Genomic DNA, 19,982 nt, shown 5'->3' with positions numbered 1-19,982 from the left:
GACTCTGCAGTACATCCTAAACTACCAGTAACTTTACATTAAAACCTAAGATACCAGTGACTCTACATATAAAACCTAAGATACCAGTGACTCTACATATAAAACCTAAGATACCAGTAACTCTACATATAAAACCTAAGCTACCAGTAACTTTATATATAAAACCTAAGATACCAGTAACTCTACATATAAAACCTAAGATACCAGTGACTCTACATATAAAACCTAAGATACCAGTAACTCTACATATAAAACCTAAGCTACCAGTAACTTTATATATAAAACCTAAGATACCAGTGACTCTGCAGTACATCCTAAACTACCAGTAACTTTACATTAAAACCTAAGATACCAGTGACTCTACATATAAAACCTAAGATACCAGTGACTCTACATATAAAACCTAAGATACCAGTAACTCTACATATAAAACCTAAGCTACCAGTAACTTTATATATAAAACCTAAGATACCAGTAACTCTACATATAAAACCTAAGATACCAGTGACTCTACATATAAAACCTAAGATACCAGTAACTCTACATATAAAACCTAAGCTACCAGTGACTCTACATATAAAACCTAAGATACCAGTAACTCTACATATAAAACCTAAGATACCAGTGACTCTACATATAAAACCTAAGATATCAGTGACTCTACATATAAAACCTAAGCTACCAGTAACTCTACATATAAAACCTAAGCTACCAGTAACTCTACATATACAACCTAAGATACCAGTGACTCTGCAGTACAGCCTAAACTACCAGTAACTCTACATTAAAACCTAAACTACCAGTGACTCTACATTAAAACCTAAGATACCAGTGACTCTACATATAAAACCTAAGCTACCAGTAACTCTACATATAAAACCTAAGCTACCAGTGACTCTACATATAAAACCTAAGCTACCAGTAACTCTACATATAAAACCTAAGCTACCAGTGACTTTACATTTAAAACCTAAGCTACCAGTGACTCTACATATAAAACCTAAGCTACCAGTGACTCTACATATAAAACCTAAGCTACCAGTGACTTTACATTTAAAACCTAAGCTACCAGTGACTCTACATATAAAACCTAAGCTACCAGTGACTTTACATTTAAAACCTAAGCTACCAGTGACTTTACATTTAAAACCTAAGCTACCAGTGACTCTACATATAAAACCTAAGCTACCAGTGACTCTACATATAAAACCTAAGCTACCAGTGACTTTACATTTAAAACCTAAGCTACCAGTGACTCTACATATAAAATCTAAGCTACCAGTGACTCTACATATAAAACCTAAGCTACCAGTGACTCTACATATAAAACCTAAGCTACCAGTGACTTTACATTTAAAACCTAAGCTACCAGTGACTCTACATATAAAATCTAAGATACCAGTGACTTTACATTTAAAACCTAAGCTACCAGTGACTCTGCAGTACATCCTAAGCTACAAGTTTTTTTTTTTGCTACCCACTACACCACGTGCAGCCCCAGATCAAACATGTTAAGTTCAAAAGTACCTATATCTACATCATGTTGACTACTCCCTAACTTTTCAGGTTTTCTAGAGACTTCGCATGTTGTTGTGCCGTCTGCTGTTCAGTGTTAAAAACTACAAAAGTAACATTTCAGAGTAATCTAAAATGCTTTTCCTCAGTTCCCTCATCTTCCCTTCTATATGCATTTATTGAACTTTGGCTTTAGCAGAGCAGCTTCTTCTTACTGGGGGTTGCACAGTAAGCACCTGGACACATATTTTCCTTGAAAAGAAACCCCTAATTCAAGTGAAATATTTTTCCTTAGTGCTTATATATCAATCTAGATTTGCACGAGTTGAGTCGGGTTGCATGTAAGGTTGATCTGAAGTCTAAAAAAAACCCTGAAAAGCTCTCTTACCCATTTGGCATGCCCATTTTAAGGCAGTCTCTCATCATATTCCTGTCTCATTCTATGTAATGCACAGTGCAGGTTTTATATCAGCTCATGAGGTCACAATAACTGCTCAACAAATCTGCTGAACACTGATGAGAGGTTACTGAGTGTAAACCTTGCAGTCATGCCACTTTGGTGACTAGAAGTTCCTGTTAGCACCCAAATAAGGTAGAAGTGACACTCACTTTCTCCAGGCATGTAATCGTGGCTATCGTGGAGGTGATTCTTGGTGTTCCTGGGGACGAGGGCAACGGTCGCTCCATCAGGGACCTGCATGACACGGTTATATCACAACGTTCACACTCCCTGCATTAAAACAAGCCACAAGCATGGCTCTTGTGTGTGGCTGCATGTTAGTGTTGGTGTGACCTGCTGACCTTGTAGTGTTGCAGTGTATTAAGGCGCTTCCATGAGCCCTGCACTACTGATGTCAGGTCTTCGTCTGATAGGATTAGATGACCTGCAACACCTGCACGCCACTCTGGAGGGAAACAGACATGTTTATGGAATTATTCCTTTTTGAAGAAGATGTGGAAAGGCCTGGTCTGTCATGGTTTGGGTAGGGAAAAGGGGTAAAGGAAGGTTGGACCCCTCAGGATACGTAGGGTGGGTGGAGGGGGTCTGGAGGAGGAGCTTGTCCCTGACAAGAAACTAGCCCAGCGGTTATTGTGATGAAGTGTGCTATCTGACAAACAGTCAGACACTAAGGAGAAGTATGGTGTTGTAAAACAACAGGACTAACCGAGGTGTAACGAGTCGATGTGTGGCCTCTGGGAAAAGGAGGTTCCCTTCCAGGTTTGTTCCAGAAGTTTCTCCTTCACTTGGGTGATGGTGTCACAGTCCAGCACTTTGGCAGGTACCGTCTGCATAGCAGCACCTCCGCTGGCGGCAGCAGCAGGCATCACCACATTCAGGGTCTAGACAGATGAACAGCAGGGCCGCTTATTAGTGAAAATATTGTAATATTGTAATACTGTGATGGGGATTTACAGTCACCGGGGAAGTGTGCGCAGTTGTCCTTAGTGGTTTGAGTAAATCGTATCACCTTCATTTATCAATTCAAGTTTGAAATCCTAAAAAAACAACTGTGAGAGCAATGGAGTGTAATACATGACAAGTTATGTTCCATTTGAGCCCAACTGATGTATGAAAATTAACACTATCTTGCAAAGAAAGTTAGTGATGTATTTCACATCACTAATTAATGAAGAACAAACAAAACGGAACAGGTGGCATTGATCGTACTAACATACGGGAGCTACACAAAGCTAATGGGAAGGACATGGATTTATGTATTTGTACACTGATATAACAATCTGAGCCCATAAGTGGCTCACTGTTGCGTGGACATGAATTGCCTGTTATGTTTACATTAGAGCTGGTTCAACAGCTGCAGCATTGTCATTAAACAACACCGGAAGATAGAGTCCAGGTTGAAAAATCTAAATTTCATCCATTTCTTTTTTTTTTTTAAGCAATATGCATTGTATGGCCATGCCTTTGACATTGGTAACATCCTGCCTCTGTTCATATACTTGATGTTGTGTATGTGTGTGTGTTCTGACCAGAGTGTGGTACTCCACGTCCTCTCGCAGCAGCCGGTTGTCATTCAGTGTGTACTTGGCTTTCCCCGTCACGGCGTCCACCGGCCCTTTGTCCACCTGGTGCTTGATGGCTCTGAACAGCATGTAGAATGACTCCCCTGCTGATTCCTGGCCAGGTGAAAAAACACAAAGTCATTTTCTCAAATGACTTTTAATACCATTTCCACTGATCTCTGGTCAGGTGTGAACTACTAGAGTACGTACCCTAAGAAAGGTAAACAGACAGATGGACATCCAGTTCGTCAAAAGCTTCTCAACCACCGATTCCGTTCTGGGGAGGGAAGACGGGAAGCCACCAACTTATGGATGAAGTAACAGTAACTGAAGTACAGTTGTGCTACAGACACCTTGAACAAATATTGACTTCACCCTCACCTCCTGAGCATCAGTTTGGGGTTCTTGGCCACATACTGCTCCACCAGATTGTTAAGCAGCGTTTTCAGGATGTCTGTGAAGTACTCCAGTTTACCATGCAGGGCGACAGTCAGCAGAGAGGCCACGTAGGCACGGTCCCTCGGGGAGAATGTCCGCTGGACCTCCAGAGTGTGAATAAACTGGGGAGATGACAGAATATGTTCAGAAAATAACCTTGTCTAGCTTTAACAGCAACATATTACAGTTTCTATCTAATCAATTCGTCCCAGATTCGAAATATTGATGTGAAACCCTGCTCCCATGGTGCAATGTTCTTCTAAAAGGTACCCTTAAATCAAACCCCTTTATTCATAACCTGCTCCAAGGAGGTAAAAAAACACACTCTGTTGGCTAACCTTGGTGAGGAAGAGTTTACTGTTGAGTAGATTGGACAGCTGAACCAACCCTTGCTCCACAGTCTGCCTTCGACTCTCGGGAACATCTAGATCTCGTCTCAGCGGAGACTCCTGGTGGCCAGGGAAGAAAATGCGCTCAGCATACACCCGATAGTCCAGGAAGGGAATCCCCGAACCCATCAAGTCACTGGACATGTCCATCATCTCTGTCATCAGGTCTGAGGGGGGGGGGGGGGGGTAAAGGCCTCAGTTTGTGCACTTTTGTTGGGATCATTGTTGAGCTGAATGTTTCCAGAAGGTAAGCAGCCTTGCATTTTTTACCTGTGAACTCCTTCTTACAACGATCTCTCACACTGGTCTCCAGGTTCTCCAGCTGGATCTGCACCTTCTTGTAGTCCCGCATGGCCTGTTTGCTTTTTCTCCTGACAAGACAACGATGAGAAGACACAACATCTAGATGAAGCCATTAGGCAGTGTGCGAATAGAAGGAGAAGCTCCGCTGATCGCCATGCCAGTCTGTTTTATGTCACACAGCAGTTAGCATTGAGCAAAGGTAAATTATTACCTGATGGTGTATTCAAATGTAATCTCGTAAAATGTAGTTTTAGAAACTTGAATAAATCAAATCATTTGAAGGAGTTATTCCACAGTAATATTAACTAGATACTAGAGAGGGAATTATGAACGGTTTCACTCCCTAACACTCAATATAAGCATGTGCATATGTTTTGAGGTAAAGTCAGTTGTGCTGAGAGTGTTGTCCACGTTTACCTGTAGATGAGGACTATGATGAGCACAATGAGAGCCAATATGGAGGCTCCCACCCCGACCCCCACCTGAGCCTCCAGAGGAAAAGTAGACTGGGCCTGGCTGTCATACTGCACTTTGCCCAGAGAGAAGTTTAGATTCCCCATTTTCACCTGGGAAGCACAATCACAGATTTGTTTGCACAATAAACAGGAGAAATGTGAAGCAATGTGTTTTCAATCCATACATGCTGACGTTTAGCCTTTCAAAGACGACATTTTCACTGCATTCAAAAAATGTTTTTTCAAACAGCGCAATAAACTACATTTATAAAATAATATATTTTTTGGGGAGTTGTCATCATAAAAGTTCACAACAGACATTCAAAGCTTCATTTGGAAATCTAGATCGAAGCTGTGAGTGCCATTGGGAGTCCCGGGCATCAGTCGGGTCATACTGAGTGTAAATGAGCATTCCAGCCTCACAGTAAGGTTTACTCACTGTGAACTCAGGCAGGCTGTTTATGCCGTCCTGCTTCTCGCTGGGTGTGACTGAGGGCTGCTGAGCCGGCGGTTCACAGTACAGGTGGTTGTGGGTAAGGGTCTTCACCGAACACACCCCTGCCCCGATCCGAGCCTCCACCTCATGCTTGTGGATGGCTAGATCCAGGTTCTCCCCCTGCAAAATGAGTTCAACTGCAATATTAACTAAATATGTCAAGAGTGTTGGCAACGATCAGTAGCTCTAGATTCTAGATGCTAGTCAAAGCTTTTCTGAAGCTCATACACTGGGACTATATTCTCTGAGGAGAAGTCAGTGGCGTTCACCTCGACGGAGATGATGCTGCCGGGTTTGTGGTGGTATGGTTTGCTGGGGTCGTTCTGGTTCAGCCCATAGAGGAGAGGATTGGGCTCATAGCTGAAGGCTTCATTCCCCACCGTGTTGAAGTCAAAATGGAGGCTGTCCAACAGGAAATGAACTTTGACCCTCGCCCTCCTGGCCTCCGGACCCACCGCCGGAGTCGGACACAAGATGAGAGAGGAGCCGTTCACTGTGCAACGAGACTCGTACTGGAGGGCAGCACAGGGACAAGAGAATTCACTTCAGGACATGAGAGGAATCTCAAATAGAATAGAAAGGCATCGTTATGAGGCACACCTGTTTGACATGACAGAGCGTGCCCTCGGGGCATTCTGCCTCTGGGACGATCCTCCTCCATCTCTTCGGTGGACCCCGACCACCCTGGCCCCTGTTCAGGCTTCCTTCACCCCACCCTTTGGTGCTTCTTCTCCTCCTGGGAGGGAGAGTATCAGGAGGACTCAGGGTGACCCTCATCTTCGGCTCCTGGACCACATCCAGGTTCTGTCCAGAAACTCTGATGATGCGTCCTCCACTGCAGGACGAAGACAGTAACAGTTGAGTAATTGCATTTCATGTAAAACTGACAGGGGGTATTTACAAAGGATGTCCCAAATGACCATCAAGGGTGCAAAACTTTGTTTCTTTTGAGATGATGGTCTGATGCTGGGCCCTTGTGAGTGTGTCTGCAAAGTGATGAAGTCAACAGAAAGTCTTGTTGCTGCAGTACTGGTTGAAAAGGAAACATTGATTTTATTCACATCTCATTTAAACGGTCATACCATCCTTATGTCTCCACCTCTGTGATATGATCAACGGGGCGTTTTAGTCCTCATTTCATGTTTGCTGAAGCTTTAAATGCTTTGCTCAGTGCATCACATGTATTCCTACAAATAGAATGAACACCGTTCTAAATTTCCTGTCAAAGCGGCAGACTAAGACATGGACTTGTAGCCTTTTTTAGCTACAGTAATATCTCAAATAAAAAAATTGCTCAAAGTACACGAGCCATGGCAATATGTATATTATTATGAGTGCATATTATTTACATGGTTATTATGACATACGAGAGATTGGAACTATTTGAATGCCTCAAGATTGCTGTATTGAGACTGATGAATACCTGAGGAAGCTTTTAGAAGGAGCAGCCATTGAGATGTTAGGGTTGGGGGTGTAATGATACAGCAGACCCTGTAGGTGGCGCTCTGTACCACCAAACCGCACAGTGATGCCGTGTTCTCCTGTTCTGTTGCTGCCTCTGGTCAGGCAACTGATCTGATCCTCCTGGATGTTTAGCCTGAACAGAGACACACATGGACTCATTTCCCCAAATGATTAGACAATGAGAAGGTTTGCTTCTAAGACTCTTCATGTTTGGATTTAAATAGTCTTAACTCAACGACAGTACACTCACACCACGCATGGCACTCCTCCGATCAGGACGCTGACTTCGCTCGGGTGTCCGGTCCTGAGTCTCCGGCCTCTGATGGTGAGAGAGGAGCCCCCTGCCTTGGGCCCTCTACGGGGGAAGATGCTGCTCAGTATGGGATCCTGGTGATGGACAAGATAAAGATGCACACCAGAGAGCAAGGGAGATGATCAATAATGCTCAGATGGAGATTTACTGGGAAGATAAAGGAGACACCAGGGCATTCTGGGAAACAGTAAAAGGTTGCCTCACAGCCAGTTAGTATAACAATGCATGTGCTCGTCACTTTGACTAATTAATTAAAGCTGTTCTTGTACGTAAATCAATAAGGAGGCACAAGTGACGCCTAATTAACTGAAGCCACGTGGCAGTAAGGGGAGAACAAGATGTTGCTTTTCATTCATTGATCCATTTATAATATTATTTTTTGGCTATTTTCCTTCCATAACATATCTTCTGTCAGACAAAATACACATCCATCCATCCATCCATCCATCCATCCATCCATCCATCGTCTAGAGCTTATCCTGTATTCAGGGTCACGGGGGGCTGGAGCCGATCCCAGCTGTTATTGAGCGAAGGAAGGCAGGGTTCACCTGGACAGGTAACCTGTATATATATATATATATATGTGTGTGTGTGTGTGTGTGTGTGTGTGTGTGTGTGTGTGTACATAATATATAAGTATAATGCTGATAATATTAGTGTAGCTTGATCTTTATTTGGAACATTTTTCAGAAATACCAGCTTCGAACAGAACGTTGGTTTAGAATTTGAATGGTAACATTATGAATTCATGGGTGCAGCCTTATTACAACCAATCAGCATCTTGTTGCTTCTTGTATTTGATCACAGTTGTATCAACGTCTCCATGTGAGGCTTTTATGGATCCGTTCAGTACAAACACAGAGGGGCTCCCCTCTGAGTCGGGTCTGTTTGGGTCCACACCCATGCAAGGATTCAAAGTAACCGCTGCTTGTGAACTGGGTGTGACGACGCCCCAGGGATGTCCATGCTTTTTGAAATGCTTGCTTACTTCAGCATTATTAAAGGATCCCGCTGGACCAAAGCAGGCTGCAGCACACGTTTCTGTAGCTATTCACTGAGTTTACATGAACTCAAATGAGAAAGGCTTTTGTGGCTGCACAAAGTCTGATCAATGGGCCTCATCCACCGAGCGTTCTGAGGAACCCCACTTACACACTTTTCACCAAGATTCTGGCATTCACCATTGTGTTCCTATGTGTTCTACGAACATATAAAAGCATACTTACACACATTTGAGGGCCGATGTGTGTGCGCAAAAATATTTGGTAACTGCGTTTCAACTATTCTACAGTTGTATAACACTGTAGGAGCTGCTGGAGACACGTGGCTCGGAAACACATCTTTGACTCATTCATTATAAAGTCCAGCAACACTGGGCTCTATTCCCATAATGACTGATTTTATTAGGAGATGGTCCAGATCTTATTTTAGTGTTGCTGTGTTTGCACACGACCCTGCAGTTTCATGCACTTTTATGGGCATTGGCGGGGCGTTTATGCTAATTATGAAGAACTGGCACGAGATTTCAATTTAGGATGACGTGGGAATCATCAAGATAAGAACACAGATGAGAACATGTTCAACTGCTGCAGTTTAAGAAGGCGTCATGAAGCCGGCGTAGGTTTTTCAGTCATCTTTAAACCTAAAGTACTCACTGTTCTGTACATACTGGCATTTACCTGGAAGCTGAACCCCTGAGCAGACAGTCCGAGTCCTCCCCCCCTCACTTTGACTGAGGCCTGGCCGCTCTTCTCTCCTCCACTGCTTGTAGTCTCACACACTATCCTACAAGATCAGGACAAACCATCGTCACAATGACAACTAGAACGATCACCACAGCCAGTCCAGTTGCAGTTTACAGCAATGCTGGTCCAAAATGTCATCACTTCATAGGCGAGGAAACCTTCAAAGCAGTTTATGTTCAGGTGTACCAAGGACTTGCCTTGAGGAGACTTCATATCTGCTGTGGATGACATTGCAGGGGACCCCAGCTATTGTGACGGAGTTGTGAATGTCTTCAGCTCTCTGGCCGAGGTTGGAGCCTGAAATGGTCACGACTGTCCCGCCCTCTACAGGACCGGATACTGGGTCCAACTGAAACACAAGGAGGGAACAAAAGCATGACAGTGTATCCGGTCTTGATCATTTCTCAGATAGCACGAAAAGAGTGACATCAAAATGGGATGGTATGGTTTAGTAGGCCAAACATATGTCACATTATCATGTACTTTGTTGCACTTCATTTCCCACTTCTTTCCCCTGAAATCTCTCTTCTGTTGATTTATGACAAAAGGCTAAAAAGAGGGATTTTGAATGACAGAAGCATAATGATGAGCGTTTGACAGACAATGACAAGCAATATTTATGTGGATTCCTTATAAACACCAGCTCAGAGGTTTGGTTAGCAGTTACGACAAGTACATTTCCCTCTGAGAACAGTTTACATACAAATTGGTTCTGCTGACGTTTCATGAATCCAAACCCTTGTGTTTAGAGTAGATGGAGAAATTGAAATTCACCTTGAAGAAAATATGAATGCTATTCCGATGTCAGCCAGTATTATAACAACAATGACTTGAAAAGAAAAAACATTATCCTGACAAAAAAAATGAAGTTGAAAAACTTTTCCCCCCAATTGTTTTACAGGTCCTTAGGGTGACGGCAGTTGATGTTTATTGTTGGTTTTTGGGCCAAATTGTCATCTTATGGGCTAAGATGCTAGCGGTAGCTTTCACCTGTTGTCATAGCAACGGCAAACATCTGATCGAGCAACGCATTTACTTCCTCTGGGACCTCTATAATAAACTAGCAAATCTACGACTTTATAAAGACTTTTTTCCTCTTTCAGCTCGTTTTTTTTTTCCTACAGTGGCCCTAATACGCCGTCGTAGCTGTACATTTCTCCTAATTTCCCAATCAAAACTAAATGTTCCTTATTGGCATCTCCATGCTCCTTGGTGCCTAAAAGAAAAGTAAATAGTTCTTACAAAGTCGATGACGGGAGCCGGACAGGTGTGTTGGACCTCCTCGGTGCAGGAGTCCTGGTACACACAGCGAGAGCCGGCAGCACCGCCGCACCAAACACATCCGTACTTGGGCTCGGCAGTACGACACCGGCTGCAGTCTGACCGCCCCACCGAACAATTGAACAGAGTCACTGAAAGGAAAGGAAAGGAGAGAGAAAGAGAAGGGGAGGTCAGTGTGAAAAATGATTTTACGTCCAACAACAATACAATATGTAGCAGACACACACCGTAAAGATCCTCGGCGCTGTCAATGAGGAAGTTGTCTTTTCTCCTCACGTTGATCATGGCTGGGTATTCTTCCATCAAGGCAGAGTAGGCATACTGAAATAAGAATCAGTGAAAACAGCACTACTTGTGATAGAGGCCTGTTTTTAAAGGCCTGCCAAACTATTTTCTCAAACAGCTTATTGCTATTAATTAGGCATTTGAAAATGATGAAAAAAAAAATGATTTTCTAAATATGGTCAAAAGTCTTAAAACGGACTTCACCTTACAGTGTGTTAAGAGACAAATATTTGCATCACAGATAGGACACACATTTTTCTTTTAAGGAAGAACAATCAATCTTAAATGAGGTTATCATAAATCAGAAGGTCCCCATGCAGAAATAAAGGATAGAATAACAAAAGATAGCAACATTATGTTCTTTCGTAAATGATTATTGGCTAAGCCCCGCCCCCTGCTGACTCTTCATCAAACTCTCAGAGCTACCGTGGAGCCCACACCGTCACTGACGGCTCGGCAGGAAGAAATATCACAATATGTTGATCGTGGTGATTTTCCATTATGGGGATCATCATTAATATCAAAAAGCTGTCTAGCTCGCTATCATGGCAGAGAAATGAAGGTAGACCTTATGATTTATCATCATCGAATTCAAGATTGGTTTTTTTATGAAAAACAATGTCCCCTATAAGATGTCTTATTTGTGAATCAATAAAAATATTTTTTTCTTACCAAAATGTAAAGTATGTTTGTTTTCAAATTAGATATGATATTAGGTTAATATTAGACATGAACACCTCTTGGGTCACACTTCTATATCCTTATGGTGAGACTCGCTCTCCACAATTGATTATGAGTGTAATTCATTCATCATAAAAGGAAAATGCAATAAACAAAGTTAAAGATTAATTTTACTGATAGCATCAGTATAATTATACAGTATAATTTTCTATATTCTATATTTCTATATTGCAATTAATTAATTCTCATCCATTCTTCTGGCCACGATAATAGAGTAATGGCTATCTGATATGGTGACAGCCCTGTTCTGATGCTAGATTATTAAGTCATGCTTTCAGGGGTTTAATAAAAAAAAAAGCACACTGAGATCCATCGCTGCGTTGAAGCGGTTCTGACCTGGTGGGGTTGGCAGGTGATGAAGAAGACTGATTGCTGCGTGGCATCCGACTGCACTGAGGCCTCCACCACCACCGACTGATTCTCAATGTCCAGCACACACTCGTAGGCAAGACGCTCATCCTACATGTACACACCACATACAAGGATGTACATGATAAAGTCTGGACATGTCAGCTGGGTGGTTTTTATTTGACTGTCACAGTACCACAGGGTCACTGCAAAGGCTCTTTTTAGTTCAGGAAGTATGCATCTCTATGAGTATGTAACTCTAGATTTATATACATTCTCTGTCTATCTTTGTACTGCTTGTCTTGTAAGAAAGGTGTTACCAAAATAACGTTTTTTATTAGTATTAATTATTACTTTTATAAACTGAAATGTGTTTGCAGAGCTGCTCTCATACTCATTGCTGGTGAACAGACTTGAAAGGTATAGTTCACCCCAAAATCAAAGGTTATGACAACAAGTGAAAGCTACCGCTAGCATCTTTGCCCAACCACCCGATCAATAAACAAACATAAGATGACAATTAGGCTCATAAAAAAAAAAAAAATAACCATGAACTGGGCTGTTAAAAGGACGGATGGTTCCGTTACCTGAAACAGGTCCAGGTGTCGTCCAACCAGAGTGACTTTACTCTCCACTTTGACAGGGAGGAGGAAGGAATCCTCCACTTTCTCCACACACGGACATTCCTGATGACACATTACATTACATAACCCCATTAACCATTACAATGACAAATATTGTGGTCATACTATAAAGTGCCTAGATTGTATTGACATAACAGTTGGTACAATGAATTTGGGCATTCACCAATCCACCAAACCTAGATGTGGCTGTAAGACTGGCCACAAAAATGATCTAAATAAATGCATCTTTGATTTAGATACTTTAAAAAAGTTTGATTTTCTATTACAATACAAAAATCCAACATGGACGTAGCTATCCCTTTTATAACTAACCTTGAACAAAAAAAAGCAATAACTAGACTACCAACAACACAAAAACAGACCACAGCAATGAAACATGTACGAGTGCAACACAAGGATGGAGTTGATTTGAAAACGTCTGATCAGGGGAAGCATCATTGGGTGAGATGAACAGAAATGAGATGGATAGGGTAGACCAGCCAATGACACCTGGCAGATTAAGTGCCTTCAATTTCTTAATTGCGTCCTTGCATCTGAGATGACTGATTATGGGTGTACACTTGAACGCAGCATGTGTTCATGTGCTGCGATGGGGAAATGCCTCCCTGCCAGTAAATCTCCAACGTCCTGGAAGCAGGGCGGCTGAGCAGGTAACACCGTCAGTTAAAAACAGTTGTCTCTCTCGTTGATGCTTCCAACAAGCCCATTCTACCGGTGCAGAAAACACAAGAACACAACAAGTGCAGTTGGACGTTTATGCTAAAGATTTGCAGCCCTTTTCCGTAGTTGCGAGCTTCCGTCACCCAATCAAAACGCTTGATCCGTGCCACAGAAAGGCATCGACGTGGAACTGGCTAAAGCACAGAGTCTAGCACTGACCCGGATAGTTGGAGCTCTAACAGAGAGTTATCTCACTGTGACGGGCCGCTATGTGTCGGAGATGAAGAGCAGAACCCCAAACCCTTTTTCAAGGTTCAAACCTTCATCAAGCTTGTCTGCATCTGCACTTGGGTTCGATCTTGGTTCAAACGTAACACTACAATCAAATGCCAAGGATTTGATTGAAATGCCTTTCTCGTGGAAACTAGAGCAACACTATGAGTTCTAAAGTAGCTGCACGCGTGGCATCTCATCTGCACTCACCAGAAAATATGAGTCAATGGAAGAATCTGACTGATAGTCTGCTGCTGATTCAATAACTGTTTTGGGTGATTGTGTGTCGATGAGCGGCTTTTCACTAGCGACAGATGAAGGCGTTACAGAGTCCGTGTCTTCCTCTCCCGCTGGCCTTCTCCACTCACTCGACCACAAACGTGAGTCGCTGTCTTCGGAGCTGGCCGGAGGAACCTCCCCCGTCTCACTGATGGACAGGTCTGATAAACGGGACGCGTTGCTGGAGGGGGTGGAGCTTACATCAGAGGACGAGCCAAACGCTTCAGCTGACGGCTCAGAAAATCTCAGGTCTGTTTCTACCTTGCCCCTAGTGCTGCTGGGTAATGTAGTATGGGGACTTTTGTCAGTGGTATTCAAGGTCTCCTCGTCCTCTGAGGAATCTCTTGTCGTGCCATCACTTCCCTCTGTTGTTGCCTTGCTTGTGGGGGCAACATCTGTGTGCGTGGTAGTGGCCCGGCTGAAGGTCCCGACAAAGGGGGGATTTGTGTTCAGGTTAAGGGGGGAGGTGGGTTCAGCATTAGGGCTCGTGGATGTCACTATGGTGGATGTAGAAGGGACAGCTGCTGTGGTGGGGGTAGGTGTCTCTGTGGGTGGTGGCTGTGTTGTGGTTGTTGTAGCCTGAACAGTAGGAGGTGAAGGGGTGGTACTTCTGCTGGTGGGTGGTGGGATGGTGGGGGTCGGCGGTTTGAACTTGACGATGGAACGATAGTGCAAGTGAACAAGTGAGGAAAAGGAGAGGATGAGAAAACAAATAAGTGAAGACAAAATTAGGATAAAGAGGAGGGTATGCAAATAATAATAATAATAATAATAATAAATAAAGAAGCAACTTATGAAACAACAGATGTATGGTTAAAATGGTACAACTACATCAAACAGACTATGGACGACGTTTTGCACAGAGCAGTATGATGCATGGTCAGCAAAATGATATTCCACAATGTTGTTTCCCTAATCACACAGTAAACGCTCAGTGTCAGGGCTACCCCCTCTCAGTATGTTTGAAATCACAATAAGATCATATCGTGACTTAAGCATCTTAGTAATATTGTATCATAGGCTCTCTGCTGGTCTAACACGAACCCTAATGCAATATTATTCAACAGCACCACATACTGCAGCCTCCAAAATGTCTTTATCTCTCTAAAACATGTATCAACACAATCCAAAGCCGACCTTGTGGATGTAGACTCACATTTTGGTTGTAGATAGTGACTCCTTGGCTGCAGGTGTGTTGGTGTGTGCAGACATGCTGGTGGATACACCAGTTACAGCCCCAGCGACTGCTCACACACCCTTGGCATCTAGCAGAGCACAACAATAAAAGATGGCATTTTCCCCTGACAACGTACAGCATATTTATAGGAATTTTTCATTTGTCAAAACAATGATGCATGCATGCAGTGTGTGTGTGTGTGTGTGTGTGTGTGTGTGTGTGTGTGTGTGTGTGTGTGTGTGTGTGTGTGTGTACTCACGGCCTGCGTCCAGAGAGCTGCTGGACCAGGCTGCAGTTGTAGAAGGTGAATTCTGTCTCTGCCACCGTCACGTTGGTGAAACGCAGCGACAGGATCACCATCACAAACTCTGCATCGGAACAAACTTCAAATTATCTCACCGACTTGTATTCTACTAAGCATCCTACTGCTGCTCTGCCATCTTTTTGTGCATTCGTATTCTGACATCCTACAGCACGACGATACATTTTTTGAAGATCTTGTCCATTCCAACTAGTTTCTGCAGTTTTTCTGCCCCCACAATGTGTGCACAACCACAGTGATGTAAACATGACATGTTCAAATTGGTTTATAGATTGGTGAAATAAGTTACTGTTATTATATTTTAAATTCATTGAAATTAATTATTTAAGTTTGACCACAAAAACAAGAATTTTACAATGTAAATGAGGGTATAAATCCAATAATCTGTTGAACTACAAGTACATCTAGACTCCGCTCTGTGCCTATTCGCGGCGCTTCCGCGGCCGGTGTGAACCAGGCGTAACAATGGCATAGATTTATTTCATTGCTGAAACAAATGGAAAATCAAAAGACAAACTAAAATCAAATAAATAAATAAACACTCACCATCTCCAGGACCAATGGGGGGCAGACTGCTGGCATCAGGGGTGGAGCATATCACACCAGTGTTTGTGAGTGAGGCAGGAGCTTCTGTGTCCTGGAAGACGCAAGAGTAGGCCTCTCCTTTTCTGAGGCTTGGGAGGCCCTCGACCGAAACTGTGATCTGAGAGAGAGAACGGGAAACGAACATCAAAAAAAAGAAAAGAAAATGAGGAGAAACGGATTGCTGTTGATATTTAAAAGGGTTGTATCGACGGACTGGATTTACTTCTTATCTTTACGTTTTTTTTCAAAACTCTAAAATGAATTAAAAAACATGCGAGATGGACTCCCCACTCTTCCCCACACATTACATCAGTTTTCTCCCCACGGCTGATGTTGTAGAGGCTGAGGTGCTGGATGCTGAGGCACTGCTGTGTCTGGTTGAAACTCCACAGCCACTGGCCCTGCACCGACCCTCGCTGGCACTCCCAGCGCTGGCCACACCTGGAACAACACTGAATGGTCAGAGGTACAGGGAAAGACAAAGTAGACAGGTATGCAAGGGAGCATCCCCCCACCCCCACCATTACATGTAGACTGACTCACCGACCCTCCAGGACACACCAGCCACAGTACGGGTCTTTAGCAGACAGACAGGATTGACAGTCCAGGTGTTCTCCACACTCTGCCACTGGACGCTTCTCTACCTGAAAATGACAGATAAGCGTCGTACAGAAATACAACATTGGGTGGGGAATTTAGACAAAAGGGGCTACTAGTCATGCTCGTCTCAGTTTCACCTCCATTGGTCTCCTATAAACTGTTAAAGTATAAATTCTAACACAATAAATCACAAAAAGGTGCTGCAATACTAATATGGTATCCTCCTTGACCTCAGCGCCGCCTTCGACACCATCAACCACTCCATCCTCGCCGCCACTCCTCACTTGACGTCACTGGCAACGCTCTCACCTGGTTCGAATCTTATCTTTCCGACAGACACCAATTCATTTCCGTCAACAAATGCAAATCCCCCACTTCCTCAGTCATCCACGGTGTCCCCCAGGGCTCAGTACCTGGTCCCCTACTTTTCATCCTCTACATCCTCCCACTCTGTCAAATCCTCCACCAACATGGCCTCCGTTTTCATTGCTATGCCAACCACACACAACCTCTCTACCAAGACCATAACTGCAGACACCCATTCCATCCTCACCACCTGCCTCACTGAACGCAAAATTTGGATGCAACACAACTTTTTTAAACTCAACTGCAATAAATCTGAAATCCTCATCATCGGCCCAAACTCCCTCACCCACTCCACCCAGAATTTCTACCTCAATATTGATGGTTCCATCGTCACCCCCTCCACTCATGTCCGCAACCTAGTCATCATCCTTGACCCCATCCTCTCACTCCTCCCCCGTGTCAACCAGATTATAAAAACAGCCTTTTACCACCTCAGGAACATTGCTCGTCTCCGTCCCTCCCTTTCATTTTCAGCCGCCGAAACTCTGGTCCACGCATTCATTTACATTTACATTTCGGGCATTTAGCAGACACTTTTGTCCAAAGCGACTTACAATATGTACATTTGTGGAAAGAAAGAAACCATAACATATCATTGCTGATAAAGTATGAGCGAAAAAATAGAAACAAGTGTTGCCATATGCTCACCTTCACCCGCCACTCTGGCCACATCACCCCTGTCCTCCACAACCTCCACTGGCTCCCCATCAAATACAGGATCGAGTTCAAAATTCTACTGATCACCTTCAAAGCCCTCAATAACCTGGCCCCTCCCCACCTCTCTGACCTCTTCCACTGCCACGTCCCTACCCGTCGCCTCAGGTCCACTGATGTCAACCTCTTCCAACCCATCAGGACCAAGCACCGGACCTGGGGCCACAGAACCTTTGCCGCAGCCGCCCCCTCCCTCTGGAATGCCCTTCCCAGCCATATCCACAATGCCAACACTCTTCAATCCTTCAAAGCAGCCCTCAAAACTCATTTTTTCTGGTTTGCTTGCTTTGTTCTGTTCTCTTCTGTTTTGATTCAGTTTGTTGTCAGAAACTGACTGGCCAAATTTCCCAGCATGACTAAGAATAATGGTGTGACCGCTCAGCTTACTCAAACTTTAAATCTGAGTCATTCGTTAAGGCATGAGAGCTTATAAAAGATTTTGAACTTACATCGTTGGAACAGAAACCACAATGTGGCTTAAATACTGACAGGGGAAACACATAAAGGAACTTAAGAATAGCCAACCTGTGTCCCTGCAATCGCTTGAGCTGTGACAACCCCCGTGTGGCAAAGGTCTAAGCCACAAAAGTATAATTTAATTAAGTCATTCACTGCAGGAATCATACACGGTATACTTTATAATCTGGTAAATTTGATAATTTTTTCTCACAAATTTATGACTTTATAATTTCAGAAATGCATTTGTTTTTTTTATCTCAGAAATGTATGACTTTAGTCTCGAAAATTCTTCAGCTCCAGTTATTTTATCACCTACCATTGAAATCCTTCTAAACATAATTATTATGTTATCATAAATATAAACAGTTATAAGATGTTGAATACTTTGAGGTTCTACATTCAGATGAAGGCGTTCAGTGGTCTGGAAGAGAGACAAGCTGTTTAATGCGCCGAGCAGTTTCCCATATCTATTCATCAGTAGTGTGGGAGTGGAGTGTGCCAACACAATGGAGGCCACTTTTTCTGATCAATACCATTGTTGTGTCTGAACTCACACCTCCTGCTGATTGTTATACTCATCACAGTGGGGTAAGTGACCTTTGACCTCGACAGCCAGCTGGCCTCTCTATGTTTTCTTATGTTCTTTGCCTCTTATTCTTTTATCCTATTTTTCTGTGAGAGACACAGCTTGAGGAAGTATCAAAGCCTGAAAAACCTCTTACAAATGATAAATTGTCTGACACTTAATGACACGCCATGTTCAGTCTTGTGTATGAAAATCTGGGTCAGTGGTTGAATGGATAGATGGCTGTTTATATCATCTCAGCATCTGTTGAGTTCTTTTTTTTATATATAATAATACCCAGTATCAAGCCCAGCAGATAATTTCACAGTTATAACAAAAAAATCTCAAACATTCAAAAACAGTATGTATACACTTCTATACGTACAGTAGTTTTGGTCATGATGTAGATGTGTGCTCCATTCTGGTCCAATAAAAGGTCACTGTTAATGGCTGAACTGGGTTGGATAGTCACGTTGGCGTATACCTCCACCTGGCCATCTTGGCCCAGAAATACCTGAAGAAGGGCACCACATAACAGACACTTCAAAAAAATTATCATCTATAAATTATACATTATTATTATTGATAACGAGAAATGATAACATATGATGATACCTATATCGCTGCAAGACGAAAATGAGGAGCTGACAAAAAAAGCAAAGAATATGATGCAGAAGCTTCAGGGTCAAACTCAAAACGCAAATCAAATCACAAGTGTGCAGGATCATAGCAGAAGTGCCAGGAATGTGATTATGGCACAGTCAAATCGAATACCAAGCACAGGAAGACACCTCTGGCTTAAGTGGTTCCCATGCCTTCTCATGTTACCTCACGTAGATGAGATTAGCAGAGGTTTTTTCATGTCTCTTTCCAGAAAGCTCTCACCGTGAACAGGCTGAAGAATCGGTTGTCTCATTAACAGGATGCACTCAACACACGGCATGGGAAACAGCTCTGTGATGCTTGGTGACTTTTATACAGTTGTCATTTCATATGTCAGTGTAAAGGAGATGATAGAAAAGGGAAGATGGGAATTATTTCCCACATGCCTACCCTCACATTAGAGGACCAGTTCAACATTTTAGAAAACAGTGTTGTGCATGAATGCACCCAAAAAGCACATTCATGGAACAATGCTTAAGGACAAGGAACACTCCAATGTTCACATTCTGGTCAAGGAACCCAGACGGTTTGAGAGAGGGGTTAAAGATCCATGTTTACCAACCTGAAAGGACCCTCACTCAACACAGGAGGTGATTTAAGACACAAATTAACAGCCAATCCACGCTCATTTGACGATAACGACTGACATAGTGGCAGGATGAGTAAAAACCACTCATCCAACACCCATTCATATCCATGCGAATTGTTCACTTGATGGCCAAGGACCCACTTGCCCCAACCAAAGTGCTTACGAATCAAGTGTTACTTGAGGGATGGGTGTGTCCAGGAGTCACAAGTCTCTCACGGTATTACTGACCCTACAAGAAGTCAGTCAGGACTGAAGAAGCCTCTTGGATGAGAGGCAAAATATCTTCAAGAA

At 43.1% G+C, this 19,982-nt stretch overlaps 1 protein-coding gene across 1 annotated transcript in view; it reads right to left on the bottom strand.

Moving 5' to 3' along the window:
• The window catches only part of plxnb1a (plexin b1a), a 259,098-nt gene that overhangs the window by 198,373 nt on the left and 40,743 nt on the right, over positions 1-19,982 (bottom strand). Inside the window, exons 5-30 of the mRNA XM_084015437.1 lie at positions 18,825-18,953; positions 16,279-16,379; positions 16,044-16,176; positions 15,697-15,853; positions 15,088-15,196; positions 14,808-14,916; positions 12,383-12,481; positions 11,784-11,906; positions 10,649-10,742; positions 10,383-10,552; positions 9,338-9,489; positions 9,075-9,180; positions 7,333-7,469; positions 7,042-7,215; positions 6,219-6,453; positions 5,888-6,130; positions 5,562-5,738; positions 5,085-5,233; positions 4,635-4,735; positions 4,314-4,531; positions 3,919-4,097; positions 3,748-3,814; positions 3,505-3,651; positions 2,682-2,856; positions 2,317-2,420; positions 2,125-2,209 (exon numbers count right to left, since the gene is read on the bottom strand). Coding sequence (XP_083871563.1) covers positions 2,125-2,209; positions 2,317-2,420; positions 2,682-2,856; positions 3,505-3,651; positions 3,748-3,814; positions 3,919-4,097; positions 4,314-4,531; positions 4,635-4,735; positions 5,085-5,233; positions 5,562-5,738; positions 5,888-6,130; positions 6,219-6,453; positions 7,042-7,215; positions 7,333-7,469; positions 9,075-9,180; positions 9,338-9,489; positions 10,383-10,552; positions 10,649-10,742; positions 11,784-11,906; positions 12,383-12,481; positions 14,808-14,916; positions 15,088-15,196; positions 15,697-15,853; positions 16,044-16,176; positions 16,279-16,379; positions 18,825-18,953 — 3,673 coding nt within the window. The remainder of the gene's footprint in view (positions 1-2,124; positions 2,210-2,316; positions 2,421-2,681; positions 2,857-3,504; positions 3,652-3,747; positions 3,815-3,918; positions 4,098-4,313; positions 4,532-4,634; positions 4,736-5,084; positions 5,234-5,561; positions 5,739-5,887; positions 6,131-6,218; positions 6,454-7,041; positions 7,216-7,332; positions 7,470-9,074; positions 9,181-9,337; positions 9,490-10,382; positions 10,553-10,648; positions 10,743-11,783; positions 11,907-12,382; positions 12,482-14,807; positions 14,917-15,087; positions 15,197-15,696; positions 15,854-16,043; positions 16,177-16,278; positions 16,380-18,824; positions 18,954-19,982) is intronic.

The sequence above is a fragment of the Eutrigla gurnardus genome (assembly GCF_963514095.1).
Source record: "Eutrigla gurnardus genome assembly, chromosome: 8".
Lineage (NCBI taxonomy): Eukaryota > Metazoa > Chordata > Actinopteri > Perciformes > Triglidae > Eutrigla > Eutrigla gurnardus.
Note: the sequence above shows the minus strand (reverse complement) of the source record. Positions and strands in the feature narration are given on the sequence as shown.